General features: G+C 47.9%; 1 protein-coding gene across 2 annotated transcripts in view; it reads right to left on the bottom strand.

Annotated features, from left to right (window-relative positions):
• Positions 1 to 3,620: 3,620 nt before the first annotated feature.
• znrf1 (zinc and ring finger 1) overlaps positions 3,621 to 24,844 on the bottom strand; it is a 58,801-nt gene continuing 37,577 nt past the window's right edge. For both annotated transcript variants that reach the window (XM_066650115.1, XM_066650114.1), the window contains 4 exons: positions 19,106 to 19,201; positions 6,821 to 6,926; positions 5,971 to 6,059; positions 3,621 to 4,290 (listed from right to left, as the gene is read on the bottom strand). In XM_066650115.1, the coding sequence (XP_066506212.1) occupies positions 6,002 to 6,059; positions 6,821 to 6,926; positions 19,106 to 19,201 (260 nt within the window). In that variant the 3' untranslated portion in view covers positions 3,621 to 4,290; positions 5,971 to 6,001. The remainder of the gene's footprint in view (positions 4,291 to 5,970; positions 6,060 to 6,820; positions 6,927 to 19,105; positions 19,202 to 24,844) is intronic.

The raw sequence follows: 24,844 nt of genomic DNA, 5'->3' as shown, positions 1-24,844 counted from the left end.
AGGTATTTAATTGTAAGGTTTATTACTGTCTTAAGGTGATGTTCACCATTCATTATCTGTAACTCTTATCCAGTTCAGGGTCGCAGTGGGTCCAGAGCCTACCTGGAATCATTGGGCACAAGGTGGGAATACACCCTGGAGGGGGCGCCAGTCCTTCACAGGGCAACACAGACACACTCACACATTCACTCACACCTACGGACACTTTTGAGTTGCCAATCCACCTACCAACGTGTGTTTTTGGACTGTGGGAGGAAACCAGAGCACCCGAAGGAAACCCATGCACACACAGAGAGAACACACCACACAGACAGTCACCCGGAGGAAACTCACGCGGACACAGAGAGAACACACCACACTCCTCACAGACAGTCACCCGGAGGAAACCCACTCAGACACAGGGAGAACACACCACACTCCTCACAGACAGTCACCCGGAGGAAACCCATGCGAACACAGGGAGAACACACCACACTCCTCACAGACAGTCACCCGGAGGAAACCCACACAGACACAGAGAGAACACACCACACTCCTCATAGACAGTCACCCGGAGGAAACCCACTCAGACACAGGGAGAACACACCACACTCCTCACAGACAGTCACCCGGAGGAAACCCACTCAGACACAGGGAGAACACACCACACTCCTCACAGACAGTCACCCGGAGGAAACCCACTCAGACACAGGGAGAACACACCACACTCCTCACAGACAGTCACCCGGAGCGCGAATCGAACCCACAACCTCCAGATCCCTGGAGCTGTGTGACTGCGACACCTACCTGCTGCGCCACTGTGTCGCCTCTAAACAGGTCTGATGTGTTTACAGTGTGTCAGTAAATGGCAAAAATAATAAAAACCATAGTGTTACGGTCCGGCATTCATTCATTTATGTGTACATCATTTAGGCATGTACCTGGGCAAATACTTCTCAAAAGGGAAACAAGAAAATAACACCCTTCTGCATCCTGAAAAATCAGTAAACAATTTAGAAAAATAAAACCAATGAGATTTACCACAATCCAGGGGCCATAGATCGGCCAAAACATGTGTGAAGTTCAGATTTAGCTTTTTTTAAATTCACAGCTGTGAGGATAATGTCTCTAACAAACACTGGAAGTCAGTAGTCACCCAAACAGCCCTCACAAACCACAGCCAGGTTTTAATTAAGGGGTAAAGGATGAGTCAGTGGTTTGGAGGCTCTGGGACTCACTGTGAACGGTAGGTCTGCAGCATCACACCACAGAGGAAAACCCAGTCAGATATATGGTATTAACCTGAATCACGACTCCAGCCTCACACAGAAGGCGGAATAGTCCGGAAAGCAGGGCGTTAAGCTGATGGGAATGTAGTTCCAATTTGAGCTGAAATGTGTAAATGAGGTCAGTGCAATTATAAAAAAGCTTGTTTTTATATATATATGATTTTTAAAAATTATTATTCATTCATTGATTCATTCATTGTCTGTAACTGCTAATGGGCACAAGGAGATTTTGATTATTTGGTTTAGTGTTTGTTGCAATATTATCCTCCTAGCTTCAGATTTTCCAAAAAAAATATATATAAATATAAATAAATAAAAATGAATAAAAATATATGGCGGAAGGTGGCGCAGCAGGTAGGTGTCGCAGTCACACAGCTCCAGGGACCTGGAGGTTGTGGGTTCGATTCCTGCTCCGGGTGATTGTCTGTGAGGAGTGTGGTGTGTTCTCTCTGTGTCTGTGTGGGTTTCCTCCGGGTGACTGTCTGTGAGGAGTGTGGTGTGTTCTCCCTGTGTCTGCGTGGGTTTCCTCCGGGTGACTGTCTGTGAGGAGTGTGGTGTGTTCTCTCTGTGTCTGCGTGGGTTTCCTCCGGGTGACGGTCTGTGAGGAGTGTGGTGTGTTCTCCCTGTGTCTGCGTGGGTTTCCTCCGGTTTCCTCCGGGTGACTGTCTGTGAGGAGTGTGGTGTGTTCTCCCTGTGTCTGCGTGGGTTTCCTCCGGGTGACTGTCTGTGAGGAGTGTGGTGTGTTCTCCCTGTGTCTGCGTGGGTTTCCCCCCACAGTCCAAAAACACACGTTGGTAGGTGGATTGGCGACTCAAAAGTGTCCGTAGGTGTGAGTGAATGTGTGAGTATGTGTTGCCCTGTGAAGGACTGGCGCCCCCTCCAGGGTATATTCCCGCCTTGCGGGAATTTATTGTAAACGGTCCAGGTTCGGAATCCAGAGTCAGGTACGGTGGCATTAAAAGGTGAAACCATGTCATATTTTGTCTTTTTTAATTATATATATCATTATTATTACTCAGCCCACAGACTGCACATCAAATTCATCAGACAGTAAGTTTGTACACATCCTAAAAACAGGCATCCATTCACATCCTTGGTAAAGAAAAGAAAAAGAAACATTAAAAATAAAACCCCAATGAAATGGAGAAAGCAGAAAGTGAGGAGGTGTGTAGCGCCGAGCTGCTTCTGTTTTGAGGCAGAATCGCGCTCCGTCCTTTTGATGGATGGTGTTTGTTTGCCCTTGTTTTTTTTTCATGAAACAGAGACAACCCTCAGGAAAAAAAAGCTCTATTTCTATTCAAACAAAAGAATCATTCGTTGGACTGGTTTTTCCCACTCTTTTTTTTTTTCTTCTGGTTTACAATTCTCACAACATGGTTTTCTAACAGTGGATGTTCTTTATACAGCAGAGGCATCCTGGAGATTAAATAGAGGACGTGAGCTTTCTCACTGTTTTTTTTTTTTTATAAAGAAAAAGTAAAGGAAGATCATATCTTGTAATAGTTTCCCACCAGTCTGTCTGTCTGTCTGGGGTTTTACATCCAGTCCTGAAGCAGCTGTAGCTTTCCAGACACAACCGAGCCAGTCTTGAACCAAAAAATAAAAAAAAAAATAATAAAAAAAAAAATGGGCCAAAGCTCTGGCTACTTTCACACACACACACACACACACACTCAAGGCCTTCACAGGGAAACTGTTCTGAATAATATGGTCAGCACTTTGTAATGTCCAGGGAGAAAAAAATAAGCCAATGGGAGCTCTCTTTTTTTGACTGGAGGGAGGTAAAGGACATCTACTGTAAACTGTAAACATTTGAAAACACACACAACTTTGCCCTCCTTTTCACAAGTGGTCAACCTTTCACACACACACACACACACACACACACACACACAAGACGCCTGCCCTTTCTGATACACATACACACAAACACACAGACTGAAATGTTCACACACAGAAAAGTGTAAACGTACATTCATCCCAAAGTACAGGTACATTTCTACACCTAACTCCGCCCCCCACTCCCACAGACTCCTCCCGAAGTCCTGTCGGAATTCTGTAGTCGGTGTCGGCCCCGTGTTAGGAGTTCCAGGCCGAAGCCGACTCAAATGAAGGTGAATTTTAGGGTGTTTTCACACCTGCAGTTTATTCCCTCTGGTCTGAATCAGTATGATGTTTGTCTTGGAGCGTGTTCCCCTCCTTGGTTTGGTTTGTTTTCACACCGGGAGAAATCCAAGCACCGAAACGTGTCACGGCAAGCCACGTGAGAACAGACTGAGATCAGGAGCGAGAAAGTAAACAGTGTTCTGGACTAGTGCAGGTTTCTGTTCTGTTTCTCTGATTAGTGAACCTCCTGTAAAATAACCTCCTCAGCAAAGTGAATCTGCCTGAGGTCACAAGAGCAGCGATCCTCCAGATTCCTGTTCGTTTCTGTCTTTGAGAATCCCAGCTTTGCCCTGAAACTCCTCCTAGGGGCGTAACACCGACTACAGAACGAGGAGACGTCAGTGGTCTGTTCTCTAATAAGGACAATACGAAGCAGGAAGCCACACCCATCTATATATTCAGAGTGATGGAGCTGATGGCCATTAGCCTGCTCTGTGTGCCTGGTCCTGTTTGTCCCTGTGAGCCTTGGCCCTTTCACTTGATCAGTGGAAAAAACCCCTCCTCCTCCTCGTCTACTTCTTCTTCTTCTTCTTTCTCTCCGACAGAAAGAGCAGGCGAACGCAGGGACGAGTGTCAGGTCAAGCCCAGCCCCGTCGAGGGGCTGAGACTCCAGCGCTGGCCGTTAAAATGAGGGGCAGTTAGCGGTTTGCTAGCTAATGTGGCAGGCAGCGGGGGGGTGGGGGGGATTCTGGGATACGTGTGGACGTGATGGCGTTGGCTCGACAACATTGTTTTTTTTCTTTTATTTGGTTCCGCATCTTGATCTCCACAGGTCTGATCAAATTGATAAATAGGTTGATTGTTTCATTTGGTTAATTCAGTGTCCAGATAGCCAGGTTTAGGTCCATAAAGTGCCCTGAGAGAGAGAGAGAGAGAGAGAGAGAGAGAGAGAGAGAGAGAGAGTGAGAGAGAGTGTGTAAAAAAGGTTATATAAGCAGTACACTGTCTTCTAGTCTCAGTATCCATCCACTGATTAGCCATAACTTTATGACCACCCCCATGTTTCTGCACTCTCTGTCCATTCTCTCAGTCAGGGTTAGGGCTGTTTGGGTGATGGATCAGTCTCTGACGTAGTGGTGGTGTTGTGTCAGAGTGGATCAGACACAGTATGAGAAAAACCAGAAACACAGGGGGTTACATTGAGAACAGTGCGCTGACCGTGACATATATAAAAGCCTGAAAATCACACCCTGCTGTTGGATTTAAAACTTCCCCAGTGTTTAACTTTGGAAGGAGCATACTCCGAGGCCATGAGGCATCAGCCACAAACCACACGATTATCATGGCGGTCAGCTCATGTCCCAAATCTGTGTCATTTTTTACACCTCCTTGTGTGAAGAAGAACTGCTATCGCCAGCAGATTTAGCTCACAAGCGTTCGCACTCATGATTCCCAGTCATCCTCCCCAAACTCAGCTAAAACAAATCAGCGATGGCAGATGTACAAAAATACCTGTGTGTAAATGTGTACAACTGTTCAGGTTGTAAAACACAGCTCAGATATCCAAGTGTTGCTTCACCTGCTGCTATCTGTTCTTGTCGACTGAGGGAACCTGCTCCCCCGCTGCTGCCTCGTTTGCAGATTAACTGCCTTCTCTCAGTGCGCTCGGTCCAGTCCGGGTGTGTCTACTGCTGCCTCTGTGTCTGTAGAGAATGTCTGCTTTCACCTCTGCTATTCTATGCTGCATACAATCACAAGGCAGCTGATCACCACACAATCACGACTGAGGGCTGGTCCTGTTCTCTCTGGACTTGGCTGTGTCCTGTGCTTGTTCTGTGCCTCCATGGATTACTGTGCTTCCTATGTATTAAAGCAACACTAGGTAAGATTCAGGACAGCACTCTCCTGAAATCAAGAGGGGGCGTGGCTTCATAGCCTCTTCCAAAAGTTACACAGTGCATTGCTGTGTGCAGAGTAAAAATGAGTTTCTAGTTCCCCGTATCACAGATCAGTAAAGCATCATCATCATTTTGAAACTGTAATTTTAAACTGCTGCCTCTGTATCTGTAGAGAATGTCTGCTTTCACCTCTGCTATTCTACGCTGCACGATGGCGGCGAGAGCTCACTATCACCGACACTACAATCACAATGCAGCTGATCACCACACAATCACGACTGAGGGCTGGTCCTGTTCTCTCTGGACTTGGCTGTGTCCTGTGCTTGTTCTGTGCCTCCCATGTATTAAAGCAACACTAGGTAAGATTCAGGACAGTCCTGAAATCAAGAGGGGGCGTGGCTTCATAGCCTCTTCCAAAAGTTACACAGTGCATTGCTGAGCCCAGAGTAAATATATATTTTTTGGTTCCCCGTATCACAGATCAGTAAAGCATCATCATCATTTTGAAACTGTAATTTTAAAGTAAAAATACAACCTAGTGTTCCTTTAATGAAAAAAAGTGTATTTATTTTAGTAATAGACTACGAAGTGATGCATACCCATTGAAATTGTTCTTAAATAATTAATCCCTATATCTTACAAACAATGCATGTGTAACCAGGTGTGTGTTTGTGCGTGAAAGTCCGAGTGTGTGTTACCTTTCTCAGCAGTAGTAAGTGTGAACAGAGGTCAGTCTGAAGGATGCTCTGGGCAGGAGCGGTTGATCTCAAACCACGAGTCTATACAGCTGCACAAACACGTAAAGACATACAGATTCAAATCTCCAGCATGATACATAGATATATATAGAGTATATTCCACCAGGAATAACAGTCTGACATGATCTGGAGTCAGATATGCATCACGGAATACGAGACCCATACTCTTCCTCTGAGGTGTATTTTAGAAATAGCAGAACTCACTGATGGTCAACGACTGTTTATTTCTCTGGCCATATGTCAGTGCTTGTGCCTGACGTCCAGGAGCAGAGCACTGCTGAGTCACTGACTCTTTCTGATTGGAAAGCCCAAAGGCAACTATGAAATGTAGGAAAAATAGCTTTCAGAGCGATAAAGTGATCCCAAAATAGCCGTGAGAGAGAAGGCATTTGTAGGAGGTCCATTTCTCCGGAACGGGTCGTGCTGGGCTAGGACTGCACTTCTCTCCGCTGTTAGTGATCCGACTCTAGTTTGGCCTAATTCTGGAAGCGGAATCTGTTGGGAGCTCTAAAACACACCAATGTGACTGAAACGCCTCGTAAATAAAACACATTTTCCTTAAAGCGTCTCCTCGGCCCTGTTCAGGGCGATTTATGGACCTGGACCAATGTGTGTAGTGGATTTAATCCAGTGTGAATCTGCAGTGTGTTTACAGTCTGTCTGTAATAACTGTGGAGGGACTGTAATCCAGTATGAATTTGCTAGTTCCATTAAGAGCTAAGAGCTGAGACAGTGGTTCAGTATGAAGTCATTAATCCTGGAGGAGCGAAGGCTGATGTGTGAGTCTTACCTTTTGTGATAGATACAGAGGCACGGCAGTCTGGCGATGGTGTCTCCCTGCAGCAGCTCTTCCAGACAAATCACACACTCTCCTGCATCTCTCGCCAGCACATCATCTACACACACAGACACACACACACATTATATATATATACACACAAAACATGTTGTTAGTTCCAGTAACAGCAGTGCTGTTTGCATTAAATATAACTACTGTAGTCATATGCAACAATGTGGCCAAATTTTCTGAGAAAAAAACAGTTGGAATTGTAACAAAATATGTTTCACAATAAACCAATAATAATGCTCCAAAACTTGGTCACTCGGGTGACTGTGAGGAGTGTGGTGTGTTCTCCCTGTGTCTGCGTGGGTTTCCTCCGGGTGACTGTCTGTGAGGAGTGTGGTGTGTTCTCCCTGTGTCTGCGTGGGTTTCCTCCGGGTGACTGTCTGTGAGGAGTGTGGTGTGTTCTCCCTGTGTCTGCGTGGGTTTCCTCCGGGTGACTGTCTGTGAGGAGTGTGGTGTGTTCTCCCTGTGTCTGCGTGGGTTTCCTCCGGGTGACTGTCTGTGAGGAGTGTGGTGTGTTCTCCCTGTGTCTGCGTGGGTTTCCTCCGGGTGACTGTCTGTGAGGAGTGTGGTGTGTTCTCTCTGTGTCTGCGTGGGTTTCCTCCGGGTTACTGTCTGTGAGGAGTGTGGTGTGTTCTCCCTGTGTCTGCGTGGGTTTCCTCCGGGTGACTGTCTGTGAGGAGTGTGGTGTGTTCTCCCTGTGTCTGCGTGGGTTTCCTCCGGGTAACTGTCTGTGAGGAGTGTGGTGTGTTCTCTCTGTGTCTGCGTGGGTTTCCTCCGGGTGACTGTCTGTGAGGAGTGTGGTGTGTTCTCCCTGTGTCTGCGTGGGTTTCCTCCGGGTTACTGTCTGTGAGGAGTGTGGTGTGTTCTCCCTGTGTCTGCGTGGGTTTCCTCCGGGTGACTGTCTGTGAGGAGTGTGGTGTGTTCTCCCTGTGTCTGCGTGGGTTTCCTCCGGGTAACTGTCTGTGAGGAGTGTGGTGTGTTCTCTCTGTGTCTGCGTGGGTTTCCTCCGGGTGACTGTCTGTGAGGAGTGTGGTGTGTTCTCCCTGTGTCTGCGTGGGTTTCCTCCGGGTTACTGTCTGTGAGGAGTGTGGTGTGTTCTCCCTGTGTCTGCGTGGGTTTCCTCCAGGTAACTGTCTGTGAGGAGTGTGGTGTGTTCTCTCTGTGTCTGCGTGGGTTTCCTCCGGGTGACTGTCTGTGAGGAGTGTGGTGTGTTCTCCCTGTGTCTGCGTGGGTTTCCTCCGGGTTACTGTCTGTGAGGAGTGTGGTGTGTTCTCCCTGTGTCTGCGTGGGTTTCCTCCGGGTGAGTGTCTGTGAGGAGTGTGGTGTGTTCTCTCTGTGTCTGCGTAGGTGTCCTCCGGGTGAGTGTCTGTGAGGAGTGTGGTGTGTTCTCCCTGTGTCTGCGTGGGTTTCCTCCGGGTTACTGTCTGTGAGGAGTGTGGTGTGTTCTCCCTGTGTCTGCGTGGGTTTCCTCCGGGTGAGTGTCTGTGAGGAGTGTGGTGTGTTCTCCCTGTGTCTGCGTGGGTTTCCTCCGGGTGCTCCCACAGTCCACATTGGTAGGTGGATAATGGTTACGGACAATGAATGAAGGAATGAGTGGTTTAATGGTCACATTCAACAACTAAACAGTGATCTTACTCTTAGCCCTATCCCTGCAGAAGGTGTGATCCCTTTCCTCCAAAATGACTGAAGTGAAACACTCTGGAACAGCTGCACATTGGGATAAGATGAAGTGGTGAACCAAAACTAAACATCCAACATGTCAACCTGACCTCTGGAATATTCCTACAGCTGAACACCATCAAATCCCCACAGCAGTCTACAGTTTTCTCAGAAGAGCACAGGCTGTTACAGCAGTAAAAGTGGACAAATCTATGTAGAATATCAGAAATAATGCTGGATAAGATGATGTCCCCTGGGATTTGGCCCAATATTCAATAAGTGGTCCATGGGGTAAAAATGGGGTTAATCACTCTCCCTCGTCCAGGACACACTGACCGCAGCATAAACATCAGCGTTCATCATTGCCGGCTGCACAAGGCCAGATCAGATCCGTCTCTAACCGTCATCGCCTTAAATCAGACCTGGGTCCAGTCCATGGCCAAAAATGAATAGATCAAAATGATGTGGAAAACAAAATGACTGTAGCTTTAGAGTTATTAAAAAACTGTGTTGTTCAAAAGGCATGGCATTCACTTAAAAAAACAGCCAGGAATGTTTGACCTTTACATAAAACATGGCCCTCTGTGTTTGGACTGTTTTACATCATGTGGAAACATCAGGTGCCAGAGTAAAGAGTTGTGGCATTAACTTTTTTAGTCGGAGAGCAACGATAATCTGATTACAACATGTTTAAAGAAGTGCACTGAAGTTTTCAGCATCATTCATTCATCCATTCATTCTCTTCGTGTCTATAAGCACTTCATTCTGTTCAAGGTCACAGTGGCTCTACATTCATCACCGGGCATCACAGACTCACACACTCACCCAGTCACTCACACCAGTGTGAAACTGTCCACAGGTGTGAGTGTGTGAGTGACTGGGTGAGTGTGTGACACTGTCCACAGGTGTGAATGTGTGAGTGACTGGGTGTGTGTGACACTGTCCATGGGTGTGAGTGACTGGGTGAGTGTGTGACACTGTCCATGGGTGTGAGTGTGTGAGTGACTGGGTGAGTGTATGAGTGACTGAGTGAGTGTGTGAGTGACTGGGTGAGTGTGTGACACTGTCCACAGGTGTGAGTGACTGGGTGAGTGTGTGACACTGTGCACAGGTGTGAGTGTGTGAGTGACTGGGTGAGTGTGTGAGTGACTGGGTGAGTGTATGAGTGACTGGGTGAGTGACTGGGTGAGTGTATGAAACTGTCCACAGGTGTGAGTGTGTGAGTGACTGGGTGAGTGTGTGACACTGTCCATGGGTGTGAGTGTGTGAGTGACTGGGTGAGTGTGTGAGTGACTGGGTGAGTGTATGAGTGACTGAGTGAGTGTGTGAGTGACTGGGTGAGTGTGTGACACTGTCCACAGGTGTGAGTGACTGGGTGAGTGTGTGACACTGTGCACAGGTGTGAGTGTGTGAGTGACTGGGTGAGTGTATGAGTGACTGGGTGAGTGTGTGAGTGACTGGGTGAGTGTATGAAACTGTCCACAGGTGTGAGTGTGTGAGTGACTGGGTGAGTGTGTGACACTGTCCATGGGTGTGAGTGTGTGAGTGACTGGGTGAGTGTGTGAGTGACTGGGTGAGTGTATGAAACTGTCCACAGGTGTGAGTGTGTGAGTGACTGGGTGAGTGTGTGACACTGTCCATGGGTGTGAGTGTGTGAGTGACTGGGTGAGTGTATGAGTGACTGGGTGAATGTGTGAGAGTGACTGGGTAAGTGTATGAAACTGTCCACAGGTGTGAGTGTGTGAGTGACTGGGTGAGTGTATGAAACTGTCCACAGGTGTGAGTGTGTGAGTGACTGGGTGAGTGTGTGACACTGTCCATGGGTGTGAGTGTGTGAGTGACTGGGTGAGTGTATGAGTGACTGGGTGAGTGTGTGAGAGTGACTGGGTAAGTGTATGAAACTGTCCACAGGTGTGAGTGTGTGAGTGACTGGGTGAGTGTATGAAACTGTCCACAGGTGTGAGTGTGTGAGTGACAAGGTGAGTGTGAGAGATACTTTGGTATGGACAGGTGTCTACAAACTTATGGACACAGTTTAGCTTTACTATTGTAAAATGATTCAGTTGTGTGATGTGTTCACGCTCGTCTCCTTTGGTTTGGAGATAATAATATCCCACATTTTTCTGGAATAGATTCAAACCAATGCAAAACATTTACCTGCACACACACACACACACACACACACACAACAACAACAACAGCTCCATTAAGTATCTGAAAAGCCCACAGGTGTGGGTTAATTAAAACACGCAGTGCATTTCACACAGGTCTGGAACAAGGCTGTGCTGACAGCAGGGGGCAGAGTTGAGCGGAGTTATGGGAAATACAGTCACCAGAGTGCGTTTGCTTGCTGCTTTCTTTGTTGTGGTGGGAAGCAGCAGCAGATTCAATATGGTGTGTGTGTGTGTGTGTGTCTATTTTTAATGCTGTGCCTAACTCTGAGGGACCACCCATCATTGGGGGCAAAACACCTGAATGATATAAGCTTCACCCTCCGTCCTTTTGCCACTGTTTGTGTTGCTCTCTGTTTCTCTGGCTTCTTTTGTATCTATTTCCTTTTCTCAGAATCAGCTTCGGGCCAGCTCCTCGTCCTCAGAGATCAAAGCCTTCAGTGCTGTACTTCAGACAGAGCACAGCTGTGGTGGGCTACCAGGGCTCACGTGGTTGTTAGGGGTCCCACATTCTCTGTGTATTTTTAATCATTTTTCCAACAGTTTTGGAAAGTCCTGCTTGGCGAGACTTGGTGTGTGTGTGTGTGTGTGTGTGTGTGTGTTAAGAGTAAAGGAAATGCAGGACTGGTCAGTAGGCTACTGACTGACTTTTCGATAGATGAATTTGCAGTAAACATATTTATGTGTGTGTGTGTGTGTAGACAGGAAACACTAGAACAACATGTGACATTCTCTCTGCACAGCACCACTTCCCTTGGAAACACCTGTGTGTTGTGTGTGTGTTGTGTGTGTGTGTGTGTGTGCTTGCAGAAATGTAAAGGACTCCAGCTGTTGGATATTTAAGTTCAGATAAACCTCTGAACCCCAGAGGAAAACTCCGCGAAACGAGAGTCAATACAAACATGAGACATATATCATTATCACATTCACTCAGTCATTCGTTGTCTGTAACCCTTATCACAGTGGGTCCGGAGCCGTCCTGAAATCCCTGGGCGTGAGGTAATAATTATAACAATTTAAACATAATTTTTCCTGAAGATATCTTTATCATTTTAATGCCTTGGTGATATTGTATTTCAGCAGCCAATCAGGGCCCTGTTTCCCAAAAGAACTGTTGTACTGGGATCATCAACTGGGAGAGAGAGAGAGAGAGAGAGAGAGAGAGAGACAGAGTCAGAGAGAGAGAGAGAGGGTCAGAGAGAGAGAGAGAGAGACAGAGTCAGAGAGAGAGAGAGAGAGAGAGGGTCAGAGAGAGAGAGAGAGACAGAGTCAGAGAGAGAGAGAGAGAGAGAGACAGAGTCAGAGAGAGAGAGAGAGAGAGAGAGTCAGAGAGAGAGAGAGACAGAGAGAGAGAGAGAGAGAGAGAGAGAGAGACAGAGAGAGAGACAGAGTCAGAGAGAGAGAGAGAGAGTCAGAGAGAGAGTGTGTTCAATGTAGATCTCGCTCCATCATTTCTCAATGATTTTATCTCTACGAAGCCTCTGGGAAACCCAGCCTGTACCTGTTACTTGACTGATATTGTTAAATGTTTCTTGTTTACACCTTTGAACAACACTTCTAATGACTCTGTGGTTGCCAGGAAGGGCCCGAATGATCTGAAACCCCCTCAGTGTTAAAGAGGACCTGAAAGAGGCCTGAACTTTGCTTTATGTCACTTTCATAGTGAACACAGAAAGGAAGGAGCTTTCAGGTCCTCTTTAAAAGAGCAGAGTTTGGGTTCATTGGTGGAAACAATGCCATTATTAAAGAAATTTAAAACAATATGTTGTTATTAAATCAGCCGATAAATAACAGCGTGTTAAATACGTTACGTACATCTAATGTACTCACATATTTGCTTCGTCACGCTGACTGAAAGATGGCGAGTGCCTCAAGTGAAGCAGCAGTATTTCGCTATTTCTTTATTCCTACCCAGAATCACTGGGCGCAAGGCAGGAACACACACTGGAGGGGGCGCCAGTCCTTCGCAATGTGACACACACACACATTCACACCTACGGACACCAAGCAACGTGTGTTTTTGGACCGTAGGAGGAAATCGGAGCACCCAGAGGAAACCCACACCGACACTGGGAGAACACACCACACTCCTCACAGACAGTCACCCGGAGGAAACCCACACAGACACAGAGAGAACACACCACACTCCTCACAGACAGTCACCCGGAGGAAACCCACACAGACACAGGGAGAACACACCAGACTCCTCACAGACAGTCACCCGGAGGAAACCCACGCAGACACAGGGAGAACACACCAGACTCCTCACAGACAGTCACCCGGAGGAAACCCACGCAGACACAGGGAGAACACACCACACTCCTCACAGACAGTCACCCAGAGGAAACCCACGCAGACACAGGGAGAACACACCACAGTCCTCACAGACAGTCACTCGGAGCGGGACTCGAACCAACAACCTCCAGGTTCCTGGAGCTGTGTGACTGAGACTACCACCAGCTTGTAACCTGATAACCTATATTTTGTCATGCGGCAGTTTTACAGTAACTCCTTCTGCAAAAAAGCCTGATGTGACTGAGGCTAAGGCTCATACTCTGACATATATAAAAGTTCCATAACGTCAAGAAAAAGAAATATATGAGATAAAATAATACACATAATACACTGATTATTCTGCCTTGCTGTACCCAGATATGTACGGCCTTCAGTCTACATCCTGAAGTCCTATCAAAGGCCGAGCTTGATAGGCTGCCTCCACAGACTGGAGGGAGAATGGCCTACTCACTGGGGCATTGTCTGTTTCAGCTTCAGAGAACTGAGGAACTTGTTTATTGTAAAATGGTCTCTATACTGGAATATATATGTTCCATATCGCCCTCTTCTACCTGAGCAGTTGCAGAGAAGCAGACAGGGCACAGACAGATGGATGGATGAAGAATAGAGATAAGGAGATGAGCTTGGAGAGAAAGACAGCGAGAAACTGAGGGAGGGAGGGAAGATGAATAGAGGGCTCTAAAGAAGGAAGGACAGAGTCAGATGGAAGACATATGCTGCAAAAGGAAATCAGATTAGTTAAGCATCCACGTCCTGCTGCACCCCGAGATCCCAGTAGCCCCTCTTCCCCAGTCCCTCACAGAGACACACTCATAAAACCCACACAGACACAGGGAGAACACACCACACTCCTCACAGACAGTCACCCGGAGGAAACCCACACAGACACAGGGAGAACACACCACACTCCTCACAGACAGTCACCCGGAGGAAACCCACACAGACACAGAGAGAACACACCACACTCTTCACAGACAGTCACCCGGAGGAAACCCACGCAGACACAGGGAGAACACACCACACTCTTCACAGACAGTCGCCCGGAGGAAACCCACACAGACACAGGGAGAACACACCACACTCTTCACAGACAGTCGCCCGGAGGAAACCCACGCAGACACAGGGAGAACACACCACACTTCTCACAGACAGTCGCCCGGAGGAAACCCACGCAGACACAGGGAGAACACACCACACTCTTCACAGACAGTCACCCGGAGGAAACCCACGCAGACACAGAGAGAACACACCACACTCCTCACAGACAGTCGCCCGGAGGAAACCCACGCAGACACAGAGAGAACACACCACACTCTTCACAGACAGTCACCCGGAGGAAACCCACGCAGACACAGAGAGAACACCCCACACTCCTCACAGACAGTCACCCGGAGGAAACCCACACAGACATACCACACTCCTCACAGACAGTCACCCGGAGGAAACCCACACAGACACAGGGAGAACACACCACACTCCTCACAGACAGTCACCTGGAGGAAACCCACGCAGACACAGGGAGAACACACCACACACAAAAAAAAGCAAAAAACAGGGAGGCATTTTGGCTTAATGTATATTTTATTAGTTATACTTTCATATTATAACTTTATTTTTAATTTACCACCACCACAAACTGAAATATCCCCTTTAATAATAACAACATTCGTACATATTGAAGCGCTAAATTTATATCTAATGTTGTCACTCGTAGTAGACTCTCTTGAGTATTTGGGTCACGTCTGTGGCCCCCCATGGCCCCTGAGAGTAGGAGGCCCCTGGGCTCGGGTCCCAGTGGCCTGCTCACTAATCCATTTCTGTATCCAGATAGGATAACTAGGGAGTGGAAAACACACACACACACACACACACACACACACACACCTGTCCGTTCTCTTAACTCAGTACACAGCTAAGTTGTTGAAGTCGCAGACCCATAAGAGGATAACAAGCTCAAGTGCAGCCCCGTGTGTGTGTGTGTGTGCTATCTTTTCTGACTCAGTTAGTCTGTGCGTCTTTCCCCAGATACGACTGTGTACCATGGCACTTGTTATGCTTCAGTACTTAGACTCTGAAGCCCCACGGAGTTTATGAACAGTGTATAAACTGCTAATTCTGAATCACACACAAACACACACACACACACACACACACACACACACACAAAACTCACAAAAGGCCTCCAACCTATTTTTTTGTGTTTAACTTGGTCACACACAGACGAGTGTGAAAGGGAAAGGGAGGCTGGTGCAGCTACACATGAGCAAAAGAGCTTCACGCTCAAAGCCAAACTTAGGGTAAACGTGTGTAGCTCTGAAGGATTGGGAAATCACAAGTTGGTCAAGAGGAATGGATCCAAACATGGAAGCACACAGCTGGAAAAAGCTGGTTTATATTTGCAGTCACTGTAGTGGACAGTACTGATCCTTGTCTGGACTGGAACCATGCACTGGAACCACTGCAAACCCAGGTGTATTTAATTTATTCCAGTGACAGACATAACGCTTCAGACCTGGGAAACGATCCACCGGTGGAAAGAGACACGTGTGCCAAGTAAGAATACGTCTTACAAACAGAAAACACCTAGAAATAATTAGAAACATGAGCCGTGTAATAATTCCTCTGCACTGCACCGCTCCTAGTTTAACGTTGAACCGATTACAAACATAAACGTTAGTTGATACCCTACTTCGAAGCCTGCAAACCTGAGCTGGACGCAGCGGGCACATGCTTTGAGAAGCCCACGTGAGCTGACCAGTGAGCTGTGTCTTTTTTAAGACTCGACTCTGCATGATATTTTAATACCTGGAGTTATATTTAGCCATTGGTCAGGGAGAAGTGGAGAGCGAGAGGGGGGTTGCAGGGAAGGGCACAGAAACTTATCTTTGCATGAAGTTCATTTGTTTGGAGCTGTGGTGAACGGAGGGAAGTTAAACTGAATCCACACTTTACACAGAAACTGAAAATGCACTGTTTGACTGAAGGTTTAAAACCCTTTGTAGTTTAGCTTCTTTAAAAGGGAAATATTATGAATATTAATTTGACAATCTGGAGCCCACCAACGCACACACTGTGAAACAAGACCACCAAGTTCTTGATTATATATGGGGAAAAATAAAAAAACTCAGTGCCGAGACTTTAGGATAGCCCCGCCTCCTCGTCTGAGTCCGTCCAATCACAGCGCGGGAACCTGTTTTTGTGAAAACGCAAAGACGAGGTTAAACAGAAAAACGAACACAGCGGGCGTGGAGAAATGAGAGCACAGAGGAAAAACGAGAACGGAGAAGTACAAGCTGTTCTGAACAGGGGTGTTTAGATGGCAGGAGAAAGCTGCTGTGGGGTTTGATCCTTGTGGTACTGTGGCCAAAGTATGTCACAGATGTTTCACTAAGCCCTTATGGAAACGGGGTAGAATACTCTATAGACACAGGTGCAGCTCCACAAAAAAGCTTGAAATCAGTGGGATTCCTCTTCCTTGTAATAGTACAAAACTGGTTAGTGTAAAGAAGTACAAACTAATGGTTTTAATAAAGCGCAGAATTGGAGTTCCTGAGTGGTCCAGAGCTCACAGGTTTGACCACCGGATCCTAGGAGTCCTAGAGACCACAATCTGCCTCAATCTTTGGGTAGAAAGATGTCCCCTCCTCTACCTTCAATCTCACCACTCATGGTGCTAGGCGTCTGTCGGCTGATGTGACAGATCTGGGCAGTTTGCGTTCTCCTCTGAAGTTGTAAGCTGTTGAGTTCTTTAAATTAGCAGCAGTTTGAAAAGAAGTGGTGGGCTGGCCTCAAATGTTGTTTACCAACAATCGTAGACATTCCCTTTAAGTACATTACATATGCACATTCATTTACATACATAGACTATACATTCCCTCTGTAGATGTACTATGTCATCTATGTTTTTGTTTGGGAGCGATGGACCTCTCTGAGGGCGGTCCTGCGTCTGCCTGCTCCCAAACACAGAGCATGTTTAGACCTGCTTCATTCTCTCAACGTGATCAATAGAGCCTGCGGTGTTCACACCCTCACACACACCCACCCACATGTGTTTTTAAAGCTCCATTGACCTCTCTATTAACATAGATTCCTTGGACCCTTTAACCTTTTCAGGTCATTTTTTGTAAACAGACAAACAAACAACACACAGTCAAAAAAAAATAAAAAAATCTTAGAAGGGAGTTTGTTCCCATTTGCTGCAGTAACAGCTTCTACTCTTCTAGGAACACTCTGCGCTAGATGTTCAAACATTACTGTGAGGATTTGATTGCATTCAACCACAGAAATAGCATGGGGGGAAACCAGAACACCCGGAGGAAACCCACTCAGACACAGGGAGAACACACCACACTCCTCACAGACAGTCACCCGGAGGAAACCCACGCAGACACAGAGAGAACACACCGCACTCCTCACAGACAGTCACCCGGAGGAAACCCACGCAGACACAGGGAGAACACACCACACTCCTCACAAAGTGTAACCTGGAGGAAACCCACCCAGACACAGGGAGAACACACCACACTCCTCACAGACAGTCACCTGGAGGAAACCCACGCAGACACAGGGAGAACACACCACACTCCTCACAGAGTGTCACCTGGAGGAAACCCACGCAGACACAGGGAGAACACACCACACTCCTCACAGACAGTCACCCGGAGGAAACCCACACAGACACAGAGAGAACACACCACACTCCTCACAGACAGTCACCCGGAGGAAACCCACGCAGACACAGGGAGAACACACCACACTCCTCACAGACAGTCACCCGGAGGAAACCCACGCAGACACAGGGAGAACACACCACACTCCTCACAGACAGTCACCTGGAGGAAACCCACACAGACACAGGGAGAACACACCACACACCTCACAGACAGTCACCTGGAGGAAACCCACACAGACACAGGGAGAACACACCACACTCCTCACAGACAGTCACCCGGAGGAAACCTACGCAGACACAAGGAGAACACACCACACTCCTCACAGACAGTCACCTGGAGGAAACCCACACAGACACAGGGAGAACACACCACACTCCTCACAGACAGTCACCTGGAGGAAACCCACACAGACACAGGGAGAACACACCACACACCTCACAGACAGTCACCTGGAGGAAACCCACGCAGACAAAGGGAGAACACACCACACTCCTCACAGACAGTCACCCGGAGGAAACCCACACAGACACAGAGAGAACACACCACACACCTCACAGACAGTCACCCGGAGGAAACCCACGCAGACACAGGGAGAACACACCACACTCCTCACAGACAGTCACCCGGAGGAAACCTACGCAGACACAAGGAGAACACACCACACTCCTCACAGACAGTCACCCGGAGGAAACCCACACAGACACAGGGAGAACACACCACACACCTCACAGACAGTCACCCGGAGGAAACCCACACAGACACAGGGAGAACACACCACACTCCTCACAGACAGTCACCTGGAGGAAACCCACACAGACACAGGGAGAACACACCACACACCTCACAGACAGTCACCCGGAGGAAACCCACACAGACACAGGGAGAACACACCACACACCTCACAGACAGTCACCCGGAGCGGGACTCGAACCCACAACCTCCACGTCCCTGGAGCTGTGTGATTGCGAAACCTACCTGCTGCATCACAAATGCCACTAAAATTCATTCCAAATGTACTGGATGGAACTCCATCAGTCCAGAGAATGCCAGGGCCTATTATACCCCTCAGCCCACGACTGGCATCATGCATGGTGACCTTATGAAGATGTGTGGAGTGTCCCCTTCTGTCAGTCAGTGCTGTACGAGCTGTGCATGTGTAATTAAACCTGTGTCCATAATAGGTGCACCTCACACTAGCTGAATTTACTAAACGTGTAGGTGTACACAGGTTTCACCTCCCAGCTAACAATGGGTGAGAATGTTCAGGTGGCTCAGAGACCATCACTAATGCTCAGCCACATCACCCAGTGAGTCAGAGAAGAGACGGAGGACGAGAGGAGAGGCTGAACAACAAAGACAAACGAGATAACAAGATGGAGCATTCAGAAAGTGTTCTGGACATTGAAGTGCCATAAAGAGGCGTGTCTTACCGTTGTAGGAGAGGCGGGGCTTACTCAGACACATGATGAAATGAACCTCCATTTCATTGGACGCCACCGACTTGGAGCAAACAGGACACTTGAAGCCTGAGTGAGAGAGAGAGTGAGAGAAGCAGTGCTAGGTTTAGCCAATCACAGAGCAGATTCTCAGGGAAGCAGCCAACCGGCGCAGGCAACAACGAATAACTCTTTACTCAAACGGCACCCATAAATGTAAATACATGGGAATGAATGAACGCCTTTTTAAGTCATCTTTAAATTACTGGATGGGGCTCCATTGCTGCAGAGAACCCAGTTCCAATGCTCCATGGCCCATTGCTGCAGGCTGTGTGCCCCTCTAGCCAACACTTGGCGCTGAACACGCTGACTGAGGACGCTGCTCCCTGTTTAGCTGTCCCTTCAGGGGTCCAGCTTTGGGTCGGACCCTGGTGCGATTGCTCTGTTAATCCTGTTTGTTACAGTAAGTGTGAATGCTTGCGCACCAAACAACCGGAGTGAGACCACTTTCAGATGCGGTTTATTTCAAGTGTGAACAGAGTACAAACCCAACACAGGGAATGTTGCCCTGAGATAATCATGCCTTGAGGGAACAGAGCGCTTTAAAAAAAACAAACCGTACTTAGTTTGGTTCCATTTTAAAAGAATCAGTGTGAACTCAAACCAAACCAGGAGTAAAACACAACAATACATCATTTTCTTGTTTGGACCAAATCAAAGGAACTGAACTCCATGTGTGAACACACCCTTAAGATCCAGTTGTGGTCTATTTCATCTCCTTCTCAAGAAGGAAAACTGAATAAAAAATAGAAAAACAAAATAAAATGAAAATATAATTAATTAAAAATAAAAATCTACAGGCGGCACGGTGGTGCAGCAGGTAGTGTCGCAGTCACACAGCTCCAGGTACCTGGAGGTTGTGGGTTCGATTCCCGCTCCGGGTGACTGTCTGTGAGGAGTGTGGTGTCTTCTCTCTGTGTCTGTGTGGGTTTCCTCCGGGTGACTGTCTGTGAGGAGTGTGGTGTGTTCTCTCTGTGTCTGTGTGGGTTTCCTCCGGGTGACTGTCTGTGAGGAGTTGGTGTGTTCTCTCTGTGTCTGCGTGGGTTTCCTCCAGGTGACTGTCTGTGAGGAGTGTGGTGTGTTCTCCCTGTGTCTGCATGGGTTTCCTCCAGGTGACTGTCTGTGAGGAGTGTAGTGTGTTCTCCCTGTGTCTGTGTGGGTTTCCTCCGGGTGACTGTCTGTGAGGAGTGTGGTGTGTTCTCCCTGTGTCTGTGTGGGTTTCCTCCGGGTGACTGTCTGTGAGGAGTGTGGTGTGTTCTCTCTGTGTCTGCGTGGGTTTCCTCCGGGTGCTCCGGTTTCCTCCCATGGTCCAAAAACACACGTTGGTAGGTGGATTGGTGACTCCAAAGTGTCCGTAGGTGTGAGTGTGTGAGTGAATGTGTGTGTGTGTGTTGCCCTGTGAAGGACTGGCCCCCTCCAGGGTGTATTCCTGCCTTGCGCCCAATGATTCCAGGTAGGTTCTGGACCCACCGCGACCCTGAACTGGATAAGGGTTACAGACAATGAATGAATTTATTAATAAAACTCTACAATAAAATAAAACAAACTGTTCTGTCCCTGAACAAAAGGGATGTAAAAAGACGTACGCTTGAGGGTCCCAGCATAGACACGGAGAAAGGTGAAGGCACTGTGACAGTTTGTACATAAATGTACTCTTATTTTAAAGGGTGTCTACAAACATTTGGACAGGACAGTGTAAGAAAAAGAAAAACAAAAAACTAAACAAAATGAAAGGAGCTCCCTGTTCTAACATAAATGGGCGATTTCCACCAACACACACACACACACACACACCGCAATAGTCCACAACACCAGGGCCTGTCCTCACAGCTCGGGCTCAGCACACACTGGCTGCGAGAGCTTTTGGCTTATTGACTCCAATAAAAGCTTTTTAATTCAGCCTCAGTGCCTCCCTCTCGTTCTCACACGGCAGCGTGAGCATTCAGCTCTGTCCATCTGAACCACGACGAGCTGACCACACGGACACATGACAGCACACACACACACACACACACAGTCAGAGTCAGGGCCACACACAACAACGCTACAATCTCCAGAAAAGACAGAACGGATATTGACGTGGAGGTGCTGGAGATGAAGGAGCGAGGTGAAAAAGCTTGTTTTAATTTCACGCTCGCTCTTTTACGAGAAGCAGATCAGCGAGAGATTACACTCACAGCTATAGTTACAGGCACATGCCTTTTATGGGAATTAGTCTTGCATCACCGGCATCTTATCAACGATCAAAAAGACAGTGGGAAAAGAAGGACGGGCAGAACCAGGCATTAGCACGTCTTTTCTGTCTAATAGGATTGATTATGAGGGCTTTTGAAGCTTCCTGAGGAAATTTCTCTGGGATTTAGTTGTGTTCCTGTCTTTTAGCCCTGATGCCGGGAGTAAACTGTACGTGACCTTGGGCCTTGACCTTCCAGAGCCGGACTGCAAAAGCCATCAGTTATTTGTAGCGCAACAAGGAAGCAATAAATAAATGTGAATGTAATTAATTACAGGTGCCTGGGGTTGTGGGTTGAAGAGGTGTGTTCTCCCTGTGTTTGTGTGGGTTTCCTCTGGGTGCTACAGTCCGAACTCACATATTGGCAGCTGGAGTAGCTATGTGACATTGTCCACATGTGCGAGTGACTGGGTGAGTGTGTGTAATCATCCACAGGTATGAGCGTGGGCAGCTGGGTAACTGTCTGTGAGGAGTGTGGTGTGTTCTCCCTGTGTCTGTGTGGGTTTCCTCCGGGTGACTGTCTGTGAGGAGTGTGGTGTGTTCTCCCTGTGTCTGTGTGGGTTTCCTCCGGGTGCTCTGGTTTCCTCCCACAGTCCAAAAACACACGTTGGTAGGTGGATTGGTGACTCAAAAGTGTCCGTGTGTGTGAGTGAATGTGTGAGTGTGTGTTGCCCTGTGAAGGACTGGCGCCCCCTCCAGGGTGTATTCCTGCCTTGCACCCAGTGATTCCAACCCTGAACTGGATAAGGGTTACAGACAATGAATGAATGAATATTTTGTAATAGATAAAAGAGAAGTGAGTCTGTCCTGGGTTGAAACTTGAAGACTGACGAATGAAAACCCCTCCAGAAAAGTATTTTCAAACGCAAAGCCTCACAAAAGCACTGTTTACTTGGCTACAACCTGCCCCCTATCACACTGGTCTGAGGCCTGAATAAACCCCTGGGTTGACCAGATCAACACACACACAGTCCAGATGAGCAGCAGAGGGCACCAGCATGGCGTCAGCAGCGGGGCTGGAGGGGAAGTGTCGCAGAGAGAGCCATTCACACATTTAATCCCTTCTGTTCCAGACCAGGCTCGCTGTGCCCTTCACCCCCCCACACACACACACACCCTGCAGGCTACGTCACCCGCGGCCATACAGACAGACAGACATCCAGAGGCACTGTCCGCTGACCCGATGCGCACACACTCGGCCTCTGACACAGGTCAATCCCCACAAACTCAGACAGAGGGAGGAGCTATGACAGCGCCGACGAAAGGCGAGGTCTGAAGCACCACTGACATCAGGAAATACATCAGCCAGTTTCATCACACGTCACTGTAAAACTACACAGCAACAGCAGAACACGGCCCTGGTGCAGTGTACGCACTCTAATCGAGAGTGTGCATCGCTACACCACGAATCAAACATCTAATGAAACTTGATGGCTCTCTCCAGCTGACCTTGGCCAAGGGTTTACAGAAGAGGGCCAACAGGTCACTGATGTGGTGTGTCCTTAGCGCCTAAGCTTCATTTCTCTGCAGATTTCTGAAACCTCTCTCTCTCTCTGATGCCCTGTCGTCAACCCACAGCTGACACATTTGGGACTACTGAATGATACTGGATCCTCTGTATTACGAGGTGATTAACCCTCTGTATATCAATACACTGTAAATACTCACTGTATTCTATACAAAAGTTACTTTACTCTTATATATACAGTGTGCCCCCTCCAGGGTGTATTCCCACCTTGTGCCCAGTGATTCCAGGTAGGCTCTGGACCCACCGTGACCCTGAACTGGATAAGGGTTACAGACAATGAATGAATGAATGAATGAATGAATATATACAGTGTTCCCTCGTTTATCGCGGGAATTACGTTCTAGGACCACCAGCGATAAACGAAAATCCGCGAAGTAGGGACGCTATATTTATGCAAGTATTTATTCTAAGGCGTTAGTAACCCTCCCCCACACTTTTATGCTACATAAACCTTTCCCATTCCGGGTGACTGTCTGTGAGGAGTGTGGTGTGTTCTCCCTGTGTCTGTGTGGGTTTCCTCCGGGTGACCGTCTGTGAGGAGTGTGGTGTGTTCTCCCTGTGTCTGTGTGGGTTTCCTCCGGGTGACCGTCTGTGAGGAGTGTGGTGTGTTCTCCCTGTGTCTGTGTGGGTTTCCTCCGGGTGACTGTCTGTGAGGAGTGTGGTGTGTTCTCCCTGTGTCTGTGTGGGTTTCCTTCGGGTGACTGTCTGTGAGGAGTGTGGTGTGTTCTCCCTGTGTCTGCGCGGGTTTCCTCTGGGTGACTGTCTGTGAGGAGTGTGGTGTGTTCTCCCTGTGTCTGTGTGGGTTTCCTCCGGGTGACTGTCTGTGAGGAGTGTGGTGTGTTCTCCCTGTGTCTGCGCGGGTTTCCTCTGGGTGACTGTCTGTGAGGAGTGTGGTGTGTTCTCCCTGTGTCTGCGTGGGTTTCCTCCGGGTGACTGTCTGTGAGGAGTGTGGTGTGTTCTCCCTGTGTCTGCGTGGGTTTCCTCCAGGTGACTGTCTGTGAGGAGTGTGGTGTGTTCTCCCTGTGTCTGCGCGGGTTTCCTCTGGGTGACTGTCTGTGAGGAGTGTGGTGTGTTCTCCCTGTGTCTGCGTGGGTTTCCTCCGGGTGACTGTCTGTGAGGAGTGTGGTGTGTTCTCCCTGTGTCTGTGTGGGTTTCCTCTGGGTGACTGTCTGTGAGGAGTGTGGTGTGTTCTCCCTGTGTCTGCGTGGGTTTCCTCCGGGTGACTGTCTGTGAGGAGTGTGGTGTGTTCTCCCTGTGTCTGCGCGGGTTTCCTCCGGGTGACTTGAATTATCAGTCAGATCCAGACATTTGTCGAATGAATATCACTTTAAATAAACAGTAGTAGTGGTAGTGATATATATTTTCTTATGTTGTCTCTCTGTGTTATGGAGGTGTGTCTCTTGAATCAACTGCTGGTACATCAGCCTGCTGATACTCTTTTAAAGGGACACATTCGACTCCTTTTCCACATTTAAATACAGTTCTGGGGTCTTCATAAAACGTCTGTGACGTGTGGTCAAAACACCAGAGCACTGTCCTCCCTCTGTCTAAACAGCTCTGTTCGGAACAGCTCCTTTCAGCCCCTTTTTCCCAAAGAAACAAAGTGCTTCACAGTTAACGCCCGGGCTGGTCCCACCCTCAGTTCTGCACTGGCACCTGACTCACTTACACACTAAAACACAGCAGCATTAGGACATCCAGCCCCCAAACAGCACAACAGCCAGTATACGCCACTCCACAGAAATGCACTTTAGACTTAGATTTAAAAAGTTACTCTTTCTTTTGCCTGAGTGTTTAAAAGTGGTGAATTTCTTTGTAAAGTGTAAAGCAGTGTAAAGAGTGTTATTTTGCTCGTTTCATGTATCTAGCATTCTACTCCATGGCTCCTTGAGTGTCATTGTGCCCCCGATAT

Source organism: Hoplias malabaricus, chromosome 17, assembly GCF_029633855.1.
Source record: "Hoplias malabaricus isolate fHopMal1 chromosome 17, fHopMal1.hap1, whole genome shotgun sequence".
Lineage (NCBI taxonomy): Eukaryota > Metazoa > Chordata > Actinopteri > Characiformes > Erythrinidae > Hoplias > Hoplias malabaricus.
Note: the sequence above shows the minus strand (reverse complement) of the source record. Positions and strands in the feature narration are given on the sequence as shown.